Genomic DNA, 21,492 nt, shown 5'->3' with positions numbered 1-21,492 from the left:
CGCAGAATGCCTAAAGCATTTTCTTTATTTTATTTCAACTCAAGCTTGTAATTTCTTATCCTAAAACATCTCAGTAAAGACCAAAAGGAGGGCTTTGTAAGGTCAGATAAGGCTCAAACTGTCCCTTTGCCTGTAAGCAAGATACTAAGCCAGTTTTCTATTTTATTTGGGGGGTAGAGCTTGTAACTCTATCAAAGCCGTTTACCATTCCTGATCTGTGCTCAGTACAGAAATGGCAGGATTAATCCAGCAGATTTATTCCATTTTGAAATTGTGAGCTCTATTTATTAAAATGTCTGGTCTCCTTGGTGATGGGGTGAAGAGGAGGGCTGCCAGATAAAATAAAGGATATGCATGGGATATACACATACTAAAAATCATTTGTGGTTTGTCTCAACTTCAAATATAACTGGGCACCCTTTTATTTGCTAAATCTGGCAACTCTAAACTAGTGCAAGTGAAATGACACTGTGGGGCAGAGAATCTTGAGCCTGTATCACTTCTTGAATGGAAAAGTATGGACAAGATAGAAAGGGGGCAGGAGTGAGCTTTGGAATCATTCAAATCTGGGGGAGATTGCTGGCTCTATAGTTGATTATGTGGCTCTGGGCAGTGTGTCTGAGCAGTTCCTCTGGATTTCGATTTCCTTATCTGTAAAATGGGTATATACAACACTTGCCTCCTCTGCTTGTTAGGTTTAAGTGCTAGTACAGTGCAGTGTAATGCTGAGCCATAACGGAGCCAGAGGAAAAAGGAATAACCAGTAATACTGATCTTGCCCTTTATTTAAAATTTTAATGTTTTGTTCATCATGGATTTTCTCAGCCTAAGTTTTGATTTTTAAAAAAGACTGCATTAAAATATAATTTATTTAAAAAATTAAATAAAATGTTATTTATTTATTTTACTCATTTTTTAAAAAAAATATTATTTATCTAGGGGTTTTCTGATGCGCCTTTACATCATTTTGCACCTGAGCAAGAAGCTCAATCACTTCACCCGAGTCCTGGCCCTGGCATTCAATGAGTCTTAAATATTGATATTTACCCTTTTCATTGTATTAACATTTAAATTTAATAATAACATTAAATATTATGAATAACAACTCTCTTACATTACACTGCCTTGTAGGGTCACATTAAAAGCAGTAATGGCAAGAAACACTTATAAGAGCTTTCCGTATCCCTGGCAGGGTGCTAACTTCCTTAAGTGCATAGTTTCATTGAATTCTTACAATACTGTGAGATTCCTAAAGTCACTATTTTCTATTTTATAGAAAAGTGAAGTTTTCAAAAATTTAAACAATTTCCCCAAGAAGATACAGCTAACAAATCAAGGTGTCAGATACTCAAAATTGTTTTTTTTTCCCCCTGCAGGGTTACTGAAACATGTTTGGACACATAGGATTTTTTCTTTTTTTAATTTATTGTATTTTTTGTTGTTTTTTATTTTTTAATTTTTTTGTACACACAGCATTTTAATTCAGTTATCACCAGGCGGCCCACCAGAAACCTCCTGCCTGTGATAATCTAGACAGGCCGCTAGGTGTCCTCGTCGACCAATTTTGTAAGAGCCAGAATTCTAGGCCAGAGCAAAAGTCTGTTTTAGGCAAGGTTTTTCTCAGGCGTGCTCTTCAGAAGAACTTCCACACATTCTGTGCATATTTTCAGACAAAACCAGGCCTGATCTCGATGGTTCCTGATCTGAAGAAAGACTCTGGCTTCAGGAGGGCAAACTTCTTAATGGACCCAGGTGTGACACTTTTCTAGAAAACCAACTACAAGAGCTTCTGAAGTATCCATTCATTACTGTCCCTCCTGACAGTGGGTAGTGGGCTGGCAAATGGCACTGCCAAGTGTCCCATATCTATGGTGCATGTTCTTTTTTTTTTCTTTTAAAGATTTTATTTATTTATTTCTGAGAATACACTGAGAGGAGAGAGAGAAGCAGAGACAGGAAGAGGGAGAAGCAGGCTCCATGCAGGGAGCCTGACGTGGGACTCGATCCCGGGTCTCCAGGATCAGGCCCTGGGCCAAAGGCGGCGCTAAACCGCTTGAGCCACCCGGGCTGCCCTATGGTGCATGTTCTGAATTTAATGATTTTGTTTGGTGTCCCTTGGTGATTTTTTTCCAGAGTGCCCTAAATGTCCTTATCTTACTTTTTTCTTTTCTTCTCTTTTAGTAATGACAAAAATTTGGCAGTTAGAGCTATTTTTAAATTTTAACCTAGCATCATAGGGGCACCTGGGTGGCTCAGTAAGTTGAGCATCTGCCTTTGGCTCAGGTTATGATCCTGGAGTCCTGGAACCGAGCTGGGTTGGGCTCCTGCTCAGCGGAAAGTTGGCTTCTCCCTCTGCCCCTCCCCTTACTCGTGCTCTCTCGCTCGCTTGCTCACTCATACTCTTTCTCTCAAATAAATAAAATCTTTAAAAAATAAATAAATTTAAGCTAGCCTCTTGATTTTCATTTGCTGAATCTGGCCACTGGGCTGGCTCGTTTGCATTCTTCTGCACACAAAAAGGCAGGTGCAGTCCTTGAGTCAGCAGCAGGGCCAAGCCCAGGGGGAAGCAAGTCAGGCAGCTGGACACCCAGGTTAAGTAGGCAATCAGTCCCAGGCTCTTGCAAGTTCTCATCACCCTAGTCTAGACCTTGCAGGAGGGCTGAAAAGTCTGGAAAACACCTTAATTGCCTTGACTGTGTGCATTAAACCTTGGTGCATCTTCCATCTCCAAACTCCAGAGTGACACAGATCCATACTTTACAAATTCTGCTTTGTAAAGCAGAATTTGCATTTGCACAAATTATGCATTTGTGAATTGCAATCCAGGCCTGAGTATCTTCTAGATATATAACTTGGGCCAAGCACTTAACCTCCCCGAGCTTTTGTCTGGGATTAATAATTACAAACTTGAGGTAAAGATTAAAAAAGGAAAAAATATTCCAATATTCCACTATGCTCATGACAGGGCCAGAAATATAATCAGCTCTTGACAATGATTAGTAATTTCAATAGTGTTGTCTGGGCAGCCCGGGTGGCTCAGCGGTTCAGCAAGCACTGCCTTCAGCCCAGGGTATGATCCTGGAGACCTGGGATCGAGTCCCACATTGGACTCCCCACAGGGAGCCTGCTTCTCCCTCTGCCCGTGTCTCTGCCTCTCTCTCTGTGTCTCTCATGAATAAAAAAATAAAATTAAAAAAAAAGTGTTGTCATTTCAGTGACAAAACTAAGGCGGTGCCAATCCTCAGAACCCCAACTTTCTACATCTCATTTAATATCCAACCATCATTTTTCACCTTTTTTCCCCCAGAAAATAACTGATCTCATGAAGCACCTGCTAGAGACTAGCTGAGCCTCGCTGTTACATGCATTATCTTGTTCGGCCCACAAACCCCCTTGTGTGATGGGTGATAGTGGGGAGACTGGGACCTAGGGAGGTTAGAAAGCTTACCCTAGTTCGTCCAATGAACAAGTGCTAAGGCGGGGATTGATTTCAAGCCCGGCAGCCTGTCTCCAGGTCTGCCTGACTTCAAAGCCCACTCATTTAACCACTGCTTTATAAAGATGGTGATGTCTATGCAGACACCCACTATCTTCTGATAATTGAAGGGCTGAGGAGACTGTCCTTCCCAGTCTTGGGTTGCTAGTTTGCCTGATGAGATCTTTCTCACTCCGGCTTCCCAATCTTTGATCTCCTTAGGGAGATTTCAATTTCTTTTGAAAATGAGGAGAGGACAACATAGAGTGATTTTCCAGGGAATGTGAAGTGTTGCTTTGCAAGTGAGCAGGGGCGGGAGGCTGTGATGCTAGTTTGGTTCACTATTCACGACCCACCTTCGGAGGACATTCCCCAAATGCCTTTGCTCTTTCCTCCACCCTTTTGCAAAGATAATTCTCCCCCAGCTGGCCCTTCATCAGGAACATCTCCAAGCAACACCACCACAATCAGAAGTGTCTGAAGTGTGTATCTTGAAAACCCACGCACTACAGCCTGCCCTGGATTCTCTTTTTCCCCATGTTCACCTTGCTGATCAGATTTCCAACTGGCCAATTGACTTCCCTCCTTCTTTCTCCCAGGGCAGCTCTTTTGTTTGCTCCTTCTTTTCTCTTTTCATTTTCTTTGGCTTCCATTCAAGAGAGATGCTTGGTGAACAACTGCTTTTCTATAATGTCGTGGTCAATAAAGAGCATGAGGTTTGGAGTCAGACAAACATAGTTTTGAATTTTAGCTTTACAACTTGCTGTGTGGTCATGTAATGAGGCTGTGGTGATCCTTCGGAGCATCTCTCTCTATCCTTTCTCAGGCTAAGATCACCTTTGTCACACAGTTGTAGGAAGGATTAAATCAAATGAGAGCACTTAGCCCATTGTTGAGACTATAGTTAGAACTCAAAAATGGAAACTTTTTTTTTTTTTTAAGATTTTATTTAGGGCAGCCCGGGTGGCTCAGGGGTTTAGCACCACCTTCAGCCCAGGGCGTGATCCTGGAAATCTGGGATCCACATCAGGCTCCCTGCATGGAGCCTGCTTCTCCCTCTGCTTGTGTCTCTGCCTCTCTCTCTCTCTGCATCTCTCTGTGTCTCTCATGGATAAATAAATAAAATCTTAAAAAAAAAAAAGATTTTATTTATTTATTTGAGAGAAAGAGAGAGAGAGCAGGTGTGAGTAGGGGGAGGGGCAGAGAGAGAGGGACAAACAGACTCCACAGTGAGCAGGGAGCCCGGCATGGGGCTCACTCCCAGGACACTGAGATCATGATCTTAGCCAAAACCAAGAGTCAGACCCTTAACCGACTGAGCCACCCAGGCACCCAGCCAGGTAGCTTTCTTTCTGATTACCTGTATTTCTTCAATCTCAGAATAATATGTCTTCCTATCTTTTAGTTTCTGAAACTGGCTAAACTCCATTAGCTTTAGGGCTTTGGTGAATGCCACTGTAACATTCTCTCTCTCTCTCCTTTTTTTTTTTTTTTTTTGAGGTGGGGAAGGGCAGAGGGAGAGAGAGAGAGAAAGAAGGAGAGTCATAATCAGGTTCCATGCCCAGTGCAGATTCCATGTGGGGCTTGATCTCAGGACCCTGAGATCATGACCTAAGCCTAAATCTAGAGTCAGACCTGATCTGATTGAGCTACCCATTGCCCCCTTTGTGACCTTCTCTTAACCCCGGGAGAGCTTCTTTTCCTTCTTGATTAACTGAATTTTCTTTTACCAACCCCCAAGCCTGGGCACAGCCTCAAAAGGCCCCATTGTGTCCCACCAACCTAGGGTATTATCTACATCCTTTCTTTTTTCTCACAACACTTGGCTTTCATAAGACTAATGATGATTCTAAGTTATTCACATTAGTCACTTCTGTTTTTCCCTCATTGATTGGATGGGCAGCTTCAGGAAAACATTCTATCCTCACTGCCTGGAACAGAGACTGACTCATAGTTGGTGTTCTCATATTTGTTGGATGTGTGCCTTTTCAAATCACATACAACCTCTCCCCCATCCTCAGGAAACAATCATCTCCTTTACTTTCCCCCTTCCTTCCCTTCAAAATTGAGGAATCTCTGCTTTAAACACTGGAACACAGTACCCATAGAAGTAGATTTAACACATTTTCCTAGGTAAGTCGAAAAGGGTTTCTCAGTAGGGTCACTTTAGGCAGTTTGGATAGAACAACTATTTGTTGTGTGGGACCATCCCTTGCCTTGTAGCTATTTACAGTCCCTGGTCCCTAAATGCCAGTAGTATTTCCAAATCACTGGGGGATTCTAATATACAGCAACACATTTCCAAATGCCCCATAACAGGTGGTACAACTCTGGTTGAAAATCATGGAACTTTTAAAACCTGGGACACTCCTTAAGTGTAACAAGCATTTAAGATGATATAATTATCCAAAAACTCAGCAGTTAGATCCACTCCCACCCCCATTTCCTTTGGTCCTGATACACCATGCTTGTCAAGACTGCTAATAATCAAATGCAAAAGAAAAGAGAGAAAACATGTTTGTGTGTATGTTAACATTAAGAACCAGCTAAGTAGGGGAAGAGAGGGAAAAGTAAAACAATACAAAATCAGAGAGAGAGACACAGGAAACAGAGGGTGGCTAGAGGGGAGATGGGTGGGGGATGTGCTAACTGGGTGATGGGCATTAAGGAGGACACGTGATGGAATGAGCACTGGATGTTATATAAGGCTGATGAATCACTGAACTTGAGCTCTGAAACTAATAATTATATGGTAACTAATTGAATTTAAATTAAAAAAGAAAAAAAAGAAAAAAAGTCTAATTTACAAATAAAGTACTGGAAAAAAAAAAGAATCAGCTAAGTATTGCCAAAACAAATCTTGGTGCATATTTCCTATTTTCTTTTGTAGGGGAGATAGTGAAGCATCAAAAGTAGAAGAGGTTGGAAATATTAGAAGGATTTTTTGGCACTGGGCTCAAATTCTATCTAATAGGAGATAAATCCCAGGTTCATTCTTTCCAAAGAGACTCAAGAGTGAAAGTCCAGAGACACATACATCTGATAGACGTCAATTCTGAGAGGACTCCTCAGGGTCATGATAGAAGAGCATATAGCTTCACATTATCATACCGCCCTGAACCATCAGAAAGATCGATAGGTATTTTCAGTGCTATTGATCAATATTTAGCTCATTACAGTTATCTGTGATTGTAACAAGTATATTCACCGGTGTAAGACATTTTATTGATTTGAAAAGAATTTAACAAATGTACTTGGCCCACTGATGAGCTCACATAGCAATAAATAATGCAGGCTGCCTACCAGGCTGCAAGGTTAGATAGTAAACAGAGAAGGGTTATCTTCACCTATATTCAGACTGACAGCTGCCTCTGCCTTTTTTGCCTCTTTTTGCCAAAAAAGCAAGAACAGCTGAGCTTAGCATGTATTCACTCAATTTTCATATATATTTTATGTGAATATTTTACATAAATTTTATGTGTTTATTTTAAATACATACACACATATATTTTATAAATTTATTTATTTGTGAGAGAGAGCCAGTGAAGGGGGAGTGGTAGAGGGAGAGAGAGTCCCAAGCAGACTCCACACTAAGCAGGGAGCCTGACGTGGGGGTTCCATTCCAGGACCCTAAGATCATGACCTGAGCTGAAACCAAGAGTCAGTCACTTAACTGACTGAACCACCCAGGCGCCCCGAGTATATTTTTAAAAAATCTTGTTTGCCATCCTGACTGTAGAGAAATTGTTCTTGGAACAAGGCTGCAGTAGTGTAGGACTTGGTGTAGGACAAATCAAAATCTATTTCCTGCTTTTCTCTCACAAGCTGCTTGACTTTTGACAAATTACCTGACCTTCCCAATTCTCAGATTCAGTAACATAGAGATAATATCAAGTCCCTGGGCTGCTGTAGAGGTTAAAGTAGCACGTATACATCTGGCACTTCAGCACGCCAGCCCGGCACACACTGAACTCAAATTCTAGGAATGCCGACTCATTTTTGCAGCAGGACATGCTTTTCTTTTTGCTGTTCCAGGGGTGGCACAAGGATGGGGGTAGAGAGAAGGCAGAAAAGTCCTATGAGGATCCAGAGGAGGGGATTGGACTTGGGTGGGAAACATGAGGAATAGGAGAGATAAGGGGCTTGAGTCGGAAGTTAGAGCAGAAAGATGAGTTAAGTTTTACATCATATTCTGGGCTCTGTGTATGCGTTACAAGGCTTTTCTCTTTGGAAATGAATTACATCTCCATGCCTTATGGGGTAACAGGGGACCAGGAGTGACTTGCCTTATCACCATGCATGGATGGGAACCTCCTGTGACAGAAGTCCAAGTTAGTGGTGCTCAAAGGGTCGTCCAGATGCTCCTCTGATGGCGAACAATGAGTCATGCAGAGAATCAATATATTGTACACCCGAAACTAACAACACTGTATGTTAACTATACTTCAAAGAAAAACATGGGGAGTTAAGAAACTGTTACTGGAAAGTAAATCGGGGTAAGTACAGAAAGTAAGAGTGTGTTTAGAATCTGTGATTGCAACTTTCGATCTGTGATTGCTTCTAACATTTTGTGCCCAACGAATCTTAATAACGAGCAGAAATGTCTATTTCTGTATTTATTTTTTTCCACTTCTCTACAAATTCATTTTTTAAATTACCTTGTTTTGCTTAGTAATCCATTTTTATTTCTCTTCAGAAAACTAGAGGTTGAAATAGTTGAAAATTTAAAAAATTTGTCTTTCCCCACCGGTCCTTCGAAAAGAACGACTCTGGAAAATAACCCAAACTTTTCTACCATCCTGAAGAAAGTCATTATTCCACTTCTGAATGCTCTGAAGGACTAGTATTTGAGGAAACTCTTTACTCTGAAACTTGTTCCTAAGAACAGGCCAAACTAATAGTTTGAAACAGTTCTGGAATCTTTATTGCTTGTAACATTAAGCTTTTAGGAGTACAAGAAAGAATTCTGTAGAATTTTCTCAAATATAGAAAAAATATGAACAGCAAGGAAGGTGAGGCAATTTAAAAAATCCACCTTGTAAAATAGACATTTTTATGAGGTAGATCAATATATATTGATACAGAGAGGCCCAAGATATGTTAGTTAAAAAAACCCCTAGGTGTAAACTACTTGTAATATGATGCTGAATTAAAAAAAAAAATTACTGTGTGCATAGAAGAAAATGTGAACTAACAGAAAATAAATGAATAAATCTTACATCTGCTTACGTTATGCTCCCAGGGCACAGTTATGTTCTTATGTTATCTATTTGTTTTATGTTTGAATTTGAATTTTTTTTTAATTTAAAATTTTTATCAGGAAGATATGACATCTTACAGTAGGAAACAGATCAATGGGTTATGTTGAACAATTTGCCCCTGTCACATTTTGGTTATTAATAAACATACCAAAAATGTGGTTGAAAGCAGTTTTCCTAAAAAGATATGGGGAAAAAATTATACAGCAGGCCCACTGTGCTTCCATTTCTGTACCTTCTTAAGCCATTTGGGAGCCAGGTTCCATATCTTCTCTCAAGGTGCACTTGTAATTCTGAGCATTACCTTTCTTGAACAGAAGAAGGTTATTTCCATCTAAGACACTTGCACAGAAATATTAAGTTCTTCCTATATTTCATTTCCCATTCCCTTCTCCCCATTGGGCAGGATAAAGAGATGTCAGATGAAACATTCTCTTGAATTTAAAAGACCTGTTTGCCAGTCTGCAAAACTAGGATGAATGACTCGTTACAAATAAACAACATTCGCAAGATTAGGAAGCCTAAAAATTCACATCTGTCATCCTCCATGAGGCAATAAACTACCGTATTTCATCAGTTCTAAGACAACTTTATTGTAAGACACAACATTATTTTATGCAGCACTAAGAAAGAAAAAAAACACTGCCAATTCATTTAGAGCATGCCATCAATCAAAAGATGCATCCCGATTTCAAAGATGTAAATATGAAAAAAATGTGCATCTTGGCATCCGTAAACTATGGTAATACTATGACTAAAAACCTGCAATCTTGTCTGACATGATCACTTGAAGTAGAGCACTTTTAACGGCTTCGTATGAACCCTGAATGTAATGGAAGAACACGTAAACATTTTCAGTAGCACACCTTCGGTTTATTGACCTATGTAAAAAAATAATAGGTCTTAAAAAGTCAGAACAGTAAAAGAATATGCAAAAGGGTATTTCTGTTTCTAGAAGGCTATACAAATATGCAAAAAGGAATAAGTTACTTTTTTTGCATGTCTTCTTTTTTGTTCCAAATTTTCCCTCAAACTTCATATTTAATGATACAAATGACTAAGGACCAGTTTAACAAATCATCTTTATGCATATATTACATGCTTTGGAATATAGATAGAAAATGTTCCAAAAAAGTTGTTCAGAAACTTCTCTATTCACAATATGAACACGAAACCTGTATAAAAGGGAGGGGGGAGGGAGCACCTTTTATGGAATATTGAAGCAGAGTGAAGATGACACAAAAGAACAATCTGGAATATGGAAATATTTGTTTGTTTGTTTTTTAAAAAAAAACCACTATAATAAACCATAGCTAATTAGTTCTTCCAAGTAAAGTATGAGGTAGTTTTAGCCTCATAATTAAATCTACTGCAGCTTGGAGTTTTTTTGCTTTCGTCTCTTTAATGACTAATCTTGTTTTTGTCATTTGGTGACTTAGAACCCTCTGTGGAATCTGGACAATTTGCTTCCTTTTCTAATGTTCACCATTTTAAGGCACGCAATTCATCTAAAATGATGTGGCTTTTGTTTTTTCATTTCATTTTGTTTTGGGTTCTTTCTGTATTACCTTAAAATACTTTTTCAAACTCTCAATTATAAAAACTTTCCATATCAGGTCTGCCATTTCAAACGGCAGCCAAATTGGAGAGTTACCAGTCCGAATAATAACCCATCAGACCATTGGTGTACAAAGGAAAAAGGAGCCCAGTAATATTGTACCTTAGAAAATTCTCCAAGCAGAGTTTGTCAATTATTCAGTGGGCTGCTTCATGTTCCCCAATCTGCTACCATAAAGTTATATTACAGGATGCTACGGCACTAAGTCTTTCCAGAACCCATTTGACGGTGCTTATGAAAACCATCACTCTTTATAATCTGCTAAAATCCTTTACACTCATCCAGAACTTCATGAAAATCCAGCCTCTCTTCAAGTAATTTTCCAATACTGTCTCAATTGTCCACGGCACGTAGAAATAGCATGTTATTCTTCGCTGGCTCACAAATTCAAACTTTCTGAAGGTGAACAATGTCTAAGGAGCTCCCTTTTCTCTTCATTCCGAATTGTGCTCTGAAATTTCCTGTCCTTCTTCCCTACTGGAGACCCTGAACGCACTTGTCACAGTTTTGTGGTTTGCCTTCAAAACTTTTAGTCCCTTAAAAAAAGTGCTTGCTGTTGATACAGGCTGAGTCCTTTCTCGGCCACGGTTCTACCTTGCTCTGTTGGGTTAGTGCCCGGAGTTTGAAAGGCAAGTCGTTCAGGGACTCTGCACAGCCTCAGCGTGTGATTCACTTCCAGGGCAACTGAGTCCTCTCTTCGACCTTTGATGCCTTTAGCTTTCTACACCCGAACAGCTTTCTGGGAAGACGAGCACATTCTGCAAGGCACACTAGTGTGAGAACGCAGTGCTTGGTCGAGAGATCCAACTGCAGTTCAGACTAATGTTCCAGGCTTTGAATCTTCATGCCAAAAGAGCCTCTGCTCCCTGCTCTCCAGGCTTTCTTCCAACCGGCTTCCATCTGTACTGTCCAGTTGACTGATCTCTGTGTACTGTCTATTAAAGGAAACCAGAGAAGTTATTATTTGTGGTCATTTTTATTACCGGAGTACAAAGATTACTCAAAGAATTGGTAGAAAGCACTGTCAAGTCAAGGGATAATGGTGTGTGTGTGTTCTTTCATTGTCCTGCTGGCGCACTGTCAAAAAGGTCCATGCAAGGTGCACTGGATTCTCTAGAGAGACAGTCCTTTGTCTCACTCACATTTATCATTGATCAGGACCCAGACTGTGGTTAGTTACATGTTAACTCGAAGGTTTTTTTATGTCTGGAAGAAATACAAATAACTTCTCTCTAGTATAAAAAGATCATGGTTATAGCTTTATTGCCCCGTAGGCCATTGACTGGTTTTTAATCTTAATTTAATAATCTCATGCCAGCGTTTTATCTTTCAGTGTGTTGAATTTAGTCTTTTGAATTCTCTTGGAAGCAGCTTTACCATTCTGTTAGTTCTCTCATTGATGAGTTAAATAAGGCTTTGACACAGGCCTATTTTCTCTTTGGGTGGGAGTCATATTTTGAACTTAAAAAAAAAGTCTACTTTTGACAGCCGCATTTTAAGTATTCTTCAAATTAAGGGAATATACTAGATGCTTTCCTAAGGGACAAAGGAATATAGTTAGAGGAAGGCAGGGGCACTCAGGGCACATGTTACATCCCTGGGGTGTATGGGTTGATTGTAAATTGGAAACAACACCACATACAACAATCATAGGCATATTTGGAGGGGAGAGCCAGAGGAAAGCATTCTATTACACAAGCCATTCTAAGAAGCAAAACCTCGTTCCTGCGAGAGTCATTTAGAATAGGTTAGATAGTTAGTAGGTTTCTTTTTATTTCAAATTTCTTTAGTAAAGATGATTAAAAAGTCACTGGAAGGAGAGCTTTGGAAATAAATAGTATGCAAAACCAGGTATTTAGTGTTTTCATCTAATATAAACACAAGGTCAGATTTCCATAGCTTCACACATCAGCCAGAGCAAGCAAAGTTGCTGCTACTATGCAAGATGCAACACCCAGGTCTGAAGGGCTATACTTACTACCGCTGGCTACACTTAGCAAAAGAGCACTTAAAACTGATCTCATTTCTGGAGATGCAACCATTCTCCGGGACAGAAGCCCTCGGTTTTGCCTAGTGTAGGTCGAGTTAGATCGGGAAGAGGATGGGAAATGGAAAACAGGAAACAAAAGAAAAAAAATTACTTGAAAAAAGTTTGCAGCGCAGAGCCAAGAATCTGAGCATATTATATACAAAGCAGCATAAGAGACTTTGGCATTTATAATTTTAGAAAGTTTATGCCACTGATGATTATACCGCACCACACTTGGAAACAAATTTTTATTGGTAAAAACGTGCAGCTTTCTGTAAATATTAAAAGCCAGACCCTCTGGGGAAAAGGATCTTGAAATAATGGGGACTTCATTTGTTTAAAAAAAATACTCAAATCTTTAACTTCAGGGCAGATCTAAAATTTTTCTTTTTATCTTTATTTTGAAACCTAATCTCTCTCTTTTTTTCCCTAATCTCTCTCTTATTTTGAAAATTATGTTTGCATCAAAAATAACACAATTTCATAGCAAATTTCTAAAACTTGATGGATGGCTGTTATTATACTTGCTTTGTTAGTAGGTCAAGTTAAATTGATCACTCTGAGGTATAATAAAAGAAAAAAATCCTTAATAGACTAATAGATGGGAATAAGCACACCCGTACCTTGCTGGGAGGGTCATTTGGCAAATCTTTCTGGAAAGCAAGGGCTTAAAAAAATACACTTTTCAATTTAATCCATTAATTCTACTTATTGGAATGTAACCTAAGGCAATAATCTGGAATTCAGACAAACGTTTTGCACAAAGAGGTCAACAGCAGCATTACAATAAAAAAGGAGAAAATCTAAAAACCATTCAAATTCAAAATAATGTGAACTGTTGAATAAAGTATGGTATATTTATTGAGTGGAATATCATGTTGATCACATAAAATAAGGCTTAAGGTATTTTTAAAAATATGGGAGCATGTCTAATGTTGCAATATTAAGTAAAAAAAAAAAACTGGGATGCAAAAGTTCCTAGACAATGAAAGATGTAAAATTGCACATAAGGTTATCATTACAACCAGGTTAAAAATGGATTTGGGAAAATGGGAGGATGTGTCAAAATGCTAATAGCTACCATCCCTAGATGGTGGGATTATGGGTAAATGATTTCCTACTTATTTATCTCTTTATCATTTTCCTAATTTTCCACAATGAGCTCATATTATGTGCATGTGAGCATACACAATAGGGATCTTTAAATAGTCTCTAATTTCCTGTGGATTATCCCCCTCTGACATCAGACTCCATGTCAAGCCGTCTTGGGCTGGCTGAAATAGATAGGCACACTCGGTAAAAACAGATTTTCTTTAAAAATGTTTAGTACTTCCTGAGTCCAGTGAAAGTGGTGTCAAGGATCTTCAAACTGTCTAACGTGCTGGGCTTTTTCTATCATGTCTAACGCAGTCAACGAAAAAGAAAGTAAAAGGTATACAAACGGGAAAACTATTTGCAAGTGAATTCTACAAAATGATGAGACCTGAATTGAAAAAGTGCAGCTCTAGTTTTGGGCCAAAGGCACTTTTGTTCTCGCTCCTAACTCATTTGCAAGCATTATTTACAGAAATCCAAGCTATTTGAAATCCTCTGAGGTATATTTTTGCTTAAATTCTATTTTGAGCACACCCTTTGTTGAGTTGAGACAATTGGCCTAATAGTTCAAGCCAAGAAAAACTCTTCTTGAACAGGGAGAAGAAAAATAAGACTTTGGGGGTTGACTACCTCCAATTCGCTTGTTACAGAGTACTTTATTAAGAAATTACAATTTCACTCATGTGTGGAACTTAAGAAACAAAGTGGATAAACATAGGGGAAGGGAAAAAGAGAGAGAGAGAGAGAGAAATGCAAACCATAAGAAACTCTTAATTGTAGAGAACAAACTGAGGAATGATGGAGGAAGGTGGGGGGGATGGGCTAGTAGGTGACGGGGATTTAGGAGGGTACTTGTGAAGAGCACTGGGTGTTGTATATAAGTGATGGATCACTGGTTTCTACTCCTGAAACCAATCTTACTGTATACACTGACTAACTAGAATTGAAATAAAAAATTGAAGTAAAAAAAGAAAGGAAATTAACCTCTCAAATTCATCAGGATAGACACTTTTATAAGTTATGGTCTGTGGCAGTCTCCCTATGGCCAAAGCGAGTTGACCTAGAGCAAAATTAAATAAAAACAAACAGAAAATGTTCTATTTCTTAGCAAGATGGGTGTGAATTATATTCTGTGTAAAGTGATAAGGAGAAATGACCTCTTCAAACTTAATTCCTCCTATATATACAAACAAGTGAAAAACATGAAATGTGGAGTTAGCAATCTTTTTTTAAAATCGCATTTTAACAAATTGTTCTTACGTATTTCCTCCAAATGTTTACAAAGGACCACGATTACAAACAGGACAGCTGGCTGTGTCTGTAGCTTCTTAGTGAACACAGGGTCAGACACAAAAAGGCAGCAAATGTTTGAAATCAAGCCCACCAACTGTTTATGAGGAATTTTGGTGTGAACAGCCTTTTCTGGAGTAGAGATATTTTTCCTCCAAGGTTCCAGAAGAGTCTTAAATGGATATATCAGCAATACAGTTTAGAGTACTGCAATTAAAAAAACCCTTCAGGCACAGAATTTAATGTACAGAAGACAAGGAACAGAATCAAGTTGGAACAATCTAGATTAGGAGTCAAGAAACCTTTTCTTAAAAGGCCAGATATTTTTGGCTTTGTTGGCCACTCAGGCTCTGTCACTAACTCCACTCTGACTCACAGTGCAAAAACAGCCAGAGGTAGTATGTACATGAATGAATGCAGCCGTTTTCCAATAAAACTTTATTTACAAAAACCAGTGGCAGCTGGTTTTGGCCTGTAGGCTATAGGCTGATGATCCTTGTGCATTATAAAGTAAAACAGAATTCCTCAATTCTTTTGACCAGGAACAGGTTACCAGAATTTTGGAGCATTGGTTTCTCACCTGCCTGGGGAGGGCAAAGGATTATAGATGTTGCCATAGCAGCTGGTGTAGGAAGAATGTGCCGGGGTCTCGTATTCAGATAGCCCTATAGCTATCTGGGTCCTCCAGTTCCCAGAAGCATTTGTAGAAGATACTAGAAATAAAAATGGAAAGAGACAAAATTAGTGGGACTATTCAAAATGAAGACTGTTCAGGCCATTTAGATATACATTATAATCATCTACGTGCAGAGATCAAGAGCCTATGTTTATAATCAACAGAGTTCCTATTTCAATTTAGTCACTTATTGGCCGTGTCTTTAGGCAAATAGTTTATTCTCTTTAAGTCCCGGTTTCTTCACCTGTACAGTGGGGGTAATCATGCAAATATATCCTGTATAGGGATGATACCATGATTAAATCAAGTTATATGTGAGAATGTTTAGCACTGTGCCTGGTATAGAATATGTACCCCCCAAAAAATGAGAACTAATGATATTATTAATGAGAATAAAGTTAATTGAAAGGCATGCTATGGGACGCCTGGGTGGCTCAGCGGTTGGGTGGCTGCCTTCAGCTCAGGTTGTGATCCCAGGATCTGGGATTGAGTCCCGCATCCGGCTCCTGTGAAGAGCCTGCTTCTCCCTCTGCCTATGTCTCTGCCTCTCTCTCTCTCTCTCTCTCTTTCTCTGTCTCTCATGAATAAATAAATAAATCTTAAAAAAAAAAAGAAAGGAATGCTATAAGAAATAATCTCAAAGACAAGGAGGAAAAAAATTCTTCTATATGGAGAGGATCTCTCCATTCTCGCTATGGTGGCTGGATAGATAAGGCTTTATTTGTAAAGATAAGATGACCAGTTTGAGTTTCCTGGAGGCTTTTGGAGGAAAAGCACTCCACAAGTTGATCTGTTGGGACATGACTTGTTCCTTGACTCAAGGCAATACCAGCTTTTAGCAGGATCAATGCATACTTTTCACCTTAAACAAAAGTGTGCAGGTGAAGGGGTAGGGAGAGTAATTAGGACAGAAGGACATTAGTTCTACTGAACTGGAACAAGACAAGGGAATGATCTGGAGCAAAGCCCAGTGAATGTCTCACCCCAGGGCGTTGCTGTCCTCTCTAAAACCAGTCTTGCTTCATGCCGAGGATATACAAGGTGACCACCATGTCAAGCTGATGGTCCAACACCAGCACCGCTCATGGTGCCTCCCAGCTCTGCTCCATTTCCTGCTCCTGGCAGCCACCTTCCTCCTCTTCTTTCTCAGACCCACAAAGCCCTTGTGACCAGTGTACTACAGATGCAAAACTCATCCGTAGCCCTGGATGCTGTGAGGTTTTGACTCAAAGATGTAATCCTCTCCCTTTGAGTTTCCAAGAACGTTTCATAACTCCGAGTCAGGGGGCTATGAGGCTTGGTGGTTGTGGTCAGAGCTGGGAGAGAATTCCCACTTGAGCACTTAACAGGTTTGGGGCTTTGGGCGGGGTCATTTCAACTCTCTAAACCAGAACTGCCTCCACAGCAAGATGGGGATAATAACATACGTGACAACAGCACTCACTATATAGAACTGTTGCGTGCATTAAATGGGAGAGTGAGCATGACACACTGAGCATGTGGTGTGGCCAGGGTAAGCTGCCAGGAGATGGTGGTTGTCATTACTACTAAAACTGAGTCATTGGGGTGCCTGGGTGGCTCAGTGGTTGAGCATCTGCCTTCAGCTCAGGTCGTGATCCCGGGGTCCTGGGATCGAGTCCCACATAGGGCTCCCTGCAGGGAGCCTGCTTCTCTCTCTGCCTATGTCTCTGCCTCTCTCTCTGTGTCCCTCATGAATAAATAAATAAAATCTTTAAAAATAAATAAATAAAACTGAGTCACCAAGAGAGTCTTTCGATGGCTGGAAGGGACTACAAAACCTGACTACTTTGGCATATAACAGGAAACTTTCCATGATGAATGCCTGTTGTAATATATTTCTTGTAGCTATAAAATGTAGACAGGAACGAGGAAGATTCCAAAAGGGAATTTTCTTGAGGAACTCTAATTCCAACCCTTTAGTTCTTTAAAATGTAATGCTTTTTGGTCTGTGGGGCCAAATCCTACAGCTCCCAGGCAGGTTCTTACTGGATATAAATCACTAAGCATTAACTCCATTCTTAACTTTGCTCCAGACACTGAGCCACCCTCCAGTAATGCCATGGTTTCTGAGGTACACCTACTGTTCTCCAGCCTCACTGTTTAAAAAGGCAGGTGCTTTGATGACCATCCATCCATATGCATCTCAGCCCTCCTTGTTTGGTTCTTTCTTTCTAATGTTCTCCCCATGTTTTTCTGAGAGATTTTTGTGCAACTCCCTGAACCTTAGGGGAAGGAAGGCATTCTCTAGATCTGAGCCATAAATAACAAGGAATAATGACAGGAGCCTTTTTGTATGTTCGGTGTGGTAATAAATGGGAAAGCCCTAACGGAAGTCCAAAGTCCTACACAGAGAGAAGAGACCTTAAACCCAAACAGAAATCTCCATGGAAATGCCTCTGGTCAACAAGCTTAGGAAACTTTTAAAGGCACAGTTTTCGCAGACTACTGTGGAGTGATTCAGGAACCCGGTGCTATGTCTTACTAAGGGGTTATTCTGAGAGAGGGAGCAAGAACATGTGACCTCAGGTTGCCACACAGTTCAAGAACACATTCAGTTCCAAGCTCTAAAATTGCTGAATTTGTATACATTCCTCTGGCTGCTAACTAGACTGAGCTTCTCAAGGCCAGAAGCTGGTTAACACTAGCTCTTCAGCACCCAGGATATGCCTGCTTGCTTGCTGAATAAATGCAACCATTCATAAATGCAAGGGAAAGATACTCCTCTTTCCCTTCACTTCTCTACTTAGAGTAGGTCACACAGCTAGGGGCAGGCAGTAAGTCCTCCATGGATTTTAGTGGACAGAGGGGCAAAAGTCACTGCATGAGGCAACATCTCTAGCCAAAATTATCTTTGAAAATCCCGGAAATCAACCCTAAGGTGAAGTATATATGATTACTGAGTTGAGTCAAGGCATGCGAAGCACTTAGAACAGTGCCAGGAACAGGGCTTACTAAATACTGCCTCCTAGAAGAACTATTAGGAGCCTCCCATAGCTACCTGCACATTCAAAACAAATTGCCTTTAGATGATCAAGTTCCTGGTGGTGAACAGGGTGTATTAGGATGTTAGGATGTATAATCCTAATGTTTTCCGCTTGCCTGACGGATTGATTCTATTTTTTTTTAATACATCAAACATCAGTGACTCAAACACTTTTATGAAATGTGGAGAACACACAATATTTGAAAGCCCCTCACACGGGCAGCATACAGTAGGTACTCCATGAACGTTTGTTCGATTTGAATCTACAACTTGCTCCACTGGACTCGTGTAAACTGTGTTCTCTGGAAAGCTGAAAAGAAAGAGCTGTTTTTAAGTTGGAAATTCTTACTGTGTAGGCCCTACCGAATGGCTACTAGTGTCACGACTTTGGGTACTGGTCCCATAATCCCTGAGGGGAGTGGTTGGGGGGGAAGGTGGGCTGGGGGACATGAGGTAAATTTGATCCAAGAATCAGGTGCTTTCGCAGTGTTCTTACCTGAAGAGTAGGAGGATGTTCGACTGCTGGGAGAGCAGGGTACTTGCAGCCCAGCAAACCCCAGGCATCTCTGCGATCCCCTGTCTGAGTCAAAGCTAGTCTGTGGGCTGTGCCCCTGATCCTTTTGCCCAGAGGCCCGCTGGTACCAGCCACGCAGGTGCTCCGCAACTAAGGCCTTGTGGATGTTTTTGGTGATGTGCTCCGACTTGGCAGCAGCCTTCCGGGGCAGCCGGAGAGTTGCATATGGGTTATGGGGCACCCGGTCGACCTCATCTTCATGAAAGGACCTGCTATAGTCCCTTTGGCGCTCGTATCCATAGTGTGCTGAGGCCCGATAGGAAGGATTGACACTGTACTGTCCCTCAGTGTCGTTCTCATAGACGTAGCCGCCACTGTAATACAGATCACACTCTGCATAGGGCGTGTATCCAGCAATATAGTAACTAGAAGAAGGTTGCTCCTGACTCTTTGTGTAGACGCCATTCCTCATACTATCCTTTTGTGCTAGGTTGGGCATGCTTCCTGAATTTGAAGTCGAAACGTTCTGTTTCTTGGACCTTCTCCGGCCCCTGGCACGAGTGTCCAGAGTCTGGGTGGTGTAATAGGGGCCGGCAACGGGCGTCACGCAGTAATACTCTGTGCTTGATTGGCTGGTGTAGGAAGACCCGTCATCCAGGATTTCTGTACTACTGCTTCTTTGGGATTTGGAGAGGGAGAAAAATGGCTTATCATTGTCCATCTCAGACAGCAGGTGGGACTGAGACTCAAGGCTTCCACTCCGCTGGCGGCAGTGTTGGGCTGAAGATTCGGGTCTGCGGGAGGAGCAAGGCAAATTTGTAACGGAGGAAGAAGGAAAGAAAGACCAAAATTTTACAAATGAAGGATTTAATCACCCTTGACCTGCAATAAAACTCAAGGTATCCAAAGCTGACTGTACAAGAGAATCCATTTTTCACATAATCTGTTGGTTCCCATACCGGTTTCACTGTCACGGGCCAAACGAGAAAAGAACCAGGTTCTAACAACTGTGCAATCCATAGCCTTACTCGAGAGTAGGGAAAATACACTGATGATGCACAAGTTGCATCAAAGCTTTCAAAAAAAAAAAAAAAGTCCAACTCATCTTTGGAGGTTCCTCTCTCCCAACAGGAGAGCAGGAGAGCAGGAAACAGAATAGGTGGAGGCAGCATCACATGCAGGAGAGCCTGGCTCTGACCCCCGATATACTCGGGTTGAGTCATGGCTCTGCTGTCCCCCAGCTATGCAAGCTTGGGTAAGACATTTAACTTCAGTCTTGCTTCCTCCTCTGTAAGGTGAGGAGGTAAAACAGGATCTGGGATCTACAGTTAGGCTCGTTGTGCAGACTGAATCATATCAGGTATAAAAAAAGAGCTAGCAAAACCCTCCCCAAACACTTCAAAATGTTGCTAGTGTCATTATCTTCGCCCTCACCACCAAATAACAAATGATGATGTCTGGTTGGGAAAATTAAGGCACACAACCCCAAAAATCTCATATCTACCCAGCAAAGTATATTTTTAGGTATGTTTTCATTGCCAATGCAGTTGAACCATTAAGTAGAAAACACAGATTCGTAACGTAGTCCTGTTGGGTAAGGACCCTTAAAATGATTAAAACACACAACAAAGTAGAGTGAAACCTTGAAGCAAAAATCAACAGAGTTGAAGTAACTGGAAGGAAGCGCTCTTACTCCAAGTGGCTGCTGCTGTAGGCGTTGCGGGTAAGAACTGGAGTGGTGGGCATGCTCCGTCCGCCCTGGGGCCGCCGATCCAGGGTTTTGTAAGGGCTGCTGTGTGTCGACAGCATTTCCCTGTGAGGGTAAAAAGAAGAATTTAGAAGGTGATGAGCCTCCCAGCATCTCTGGCAAACTTGTCATAAAAAGTTTGAAATTGAAACTTGAAATTTACTGGAAACCAAAGGAAAAGACATAGGAGAAAACTGGGAAGGGTGTCTTTGTGGTTAAGTATCCTCGTATGACCTACATGAGTTTTAGGGGAAACACAAGTGATCTTGCTGAATCATAAATATGAAGGAAAAAATTTTTAAAAAAATTTAAAAAGAGTATACTGAATAAAAGAGATTGAAAGTAACTAGAGCAGAGTTGGTAAAGCCTTTTTCTATAGAGTTTAATAGTAAATATTTTTGGCTTTGCCGGACAGATGGCCCTATCTTGACTGCTCTACTCTATCCCTAAAGTACAAAAGCAGTGTAGACAACATGTAAGTGAATGGGGGTGGCTGTGTACCAATAAAGCTTGACTGTGGCTATGAAAGTAAAATATATAATTTTTCACATCACAAAATATTATTGCTTCTGATTTCACCTCCAACTATTTAAAAACATAAAACCCATTCTTAGCTCATGGGCCATAGGAAAATAAGTTGCACAATGGATTTGGCCAGTGGGTTACTGCTTGCAGGCCTGTGAGTTCTGCAAATCACCGATTGTTGTTGGCTACCCAGCACTTACCCAGTGAGTGAGAACACAGTTTAAAGTTAATTTTTTAATTAAATGTGATTCTGATTACATT

At 40.6% G+C, this 21,492-nt stretch overlaps 1 protein-coding gene across 4 annotated transcripts in view; it reads right to left on the bottom strand.

The window, feature by feature from the left end:
* Nucleotides 1-9,798: 9,798 nt before the first annotated feature.
* The window catches only part of FRMD4B (FERM domain containing 4B), a 323,770-nt gene continuing 312,076 nt past the window's right edge, over nucleotides 9,799-21,492 (bottom strand). For all 4 annotated transcript variants that reach the window (XM_055343545.1, XM_055343543.1, XM_055343544.1 and 1 more), the window contains 4 exons: nucleotides 20,653-20,772; nucleotides 18,942-19,753; nucleotides 15,346-15,478; nucleotides 9,799-11,286 (listed from right to left, as the gene is read on the bottom strand). In XM_055343545.1, the coding sequence (XP_055199520.1) occupies nucleotides 11,166-11,286; nucleotides 15,346-15,478; nucleotides 18,942-19,753; nucleotides 20,653-20,772 (1,186 nt within the window). In that variant the 3' untranslated portion in view covers nucleotides 9,799-11,165. The remainder of the gene's footprint in view (nucleotides 11,287-15,345; nucleotides 15,479-18,941; nucleotides 19,754-20,652; nucleotides 20,773-21,492) is intronic.

This window comes from Nyctereutes procyonoides, unplaced genomic scaffold, assembly GCF_905146905.1.
Source record: "Nyctereutes procyonoides isolate TBG_1078 unplaced genomic scaffold, NYPRO_anot_genome, whole genome shotgun sequence".
Lineage (NCBI taxonomy): Eukaryota > Metazoa > Chordata > Mammalia > Carnivora > Canidae > Nyctereutes > Nyctereutes procyonoides.
Note: the sequence above shows the minus strand (reverse complement) of the source record. Positions and strands in the feature narration are given on the sequence as shown.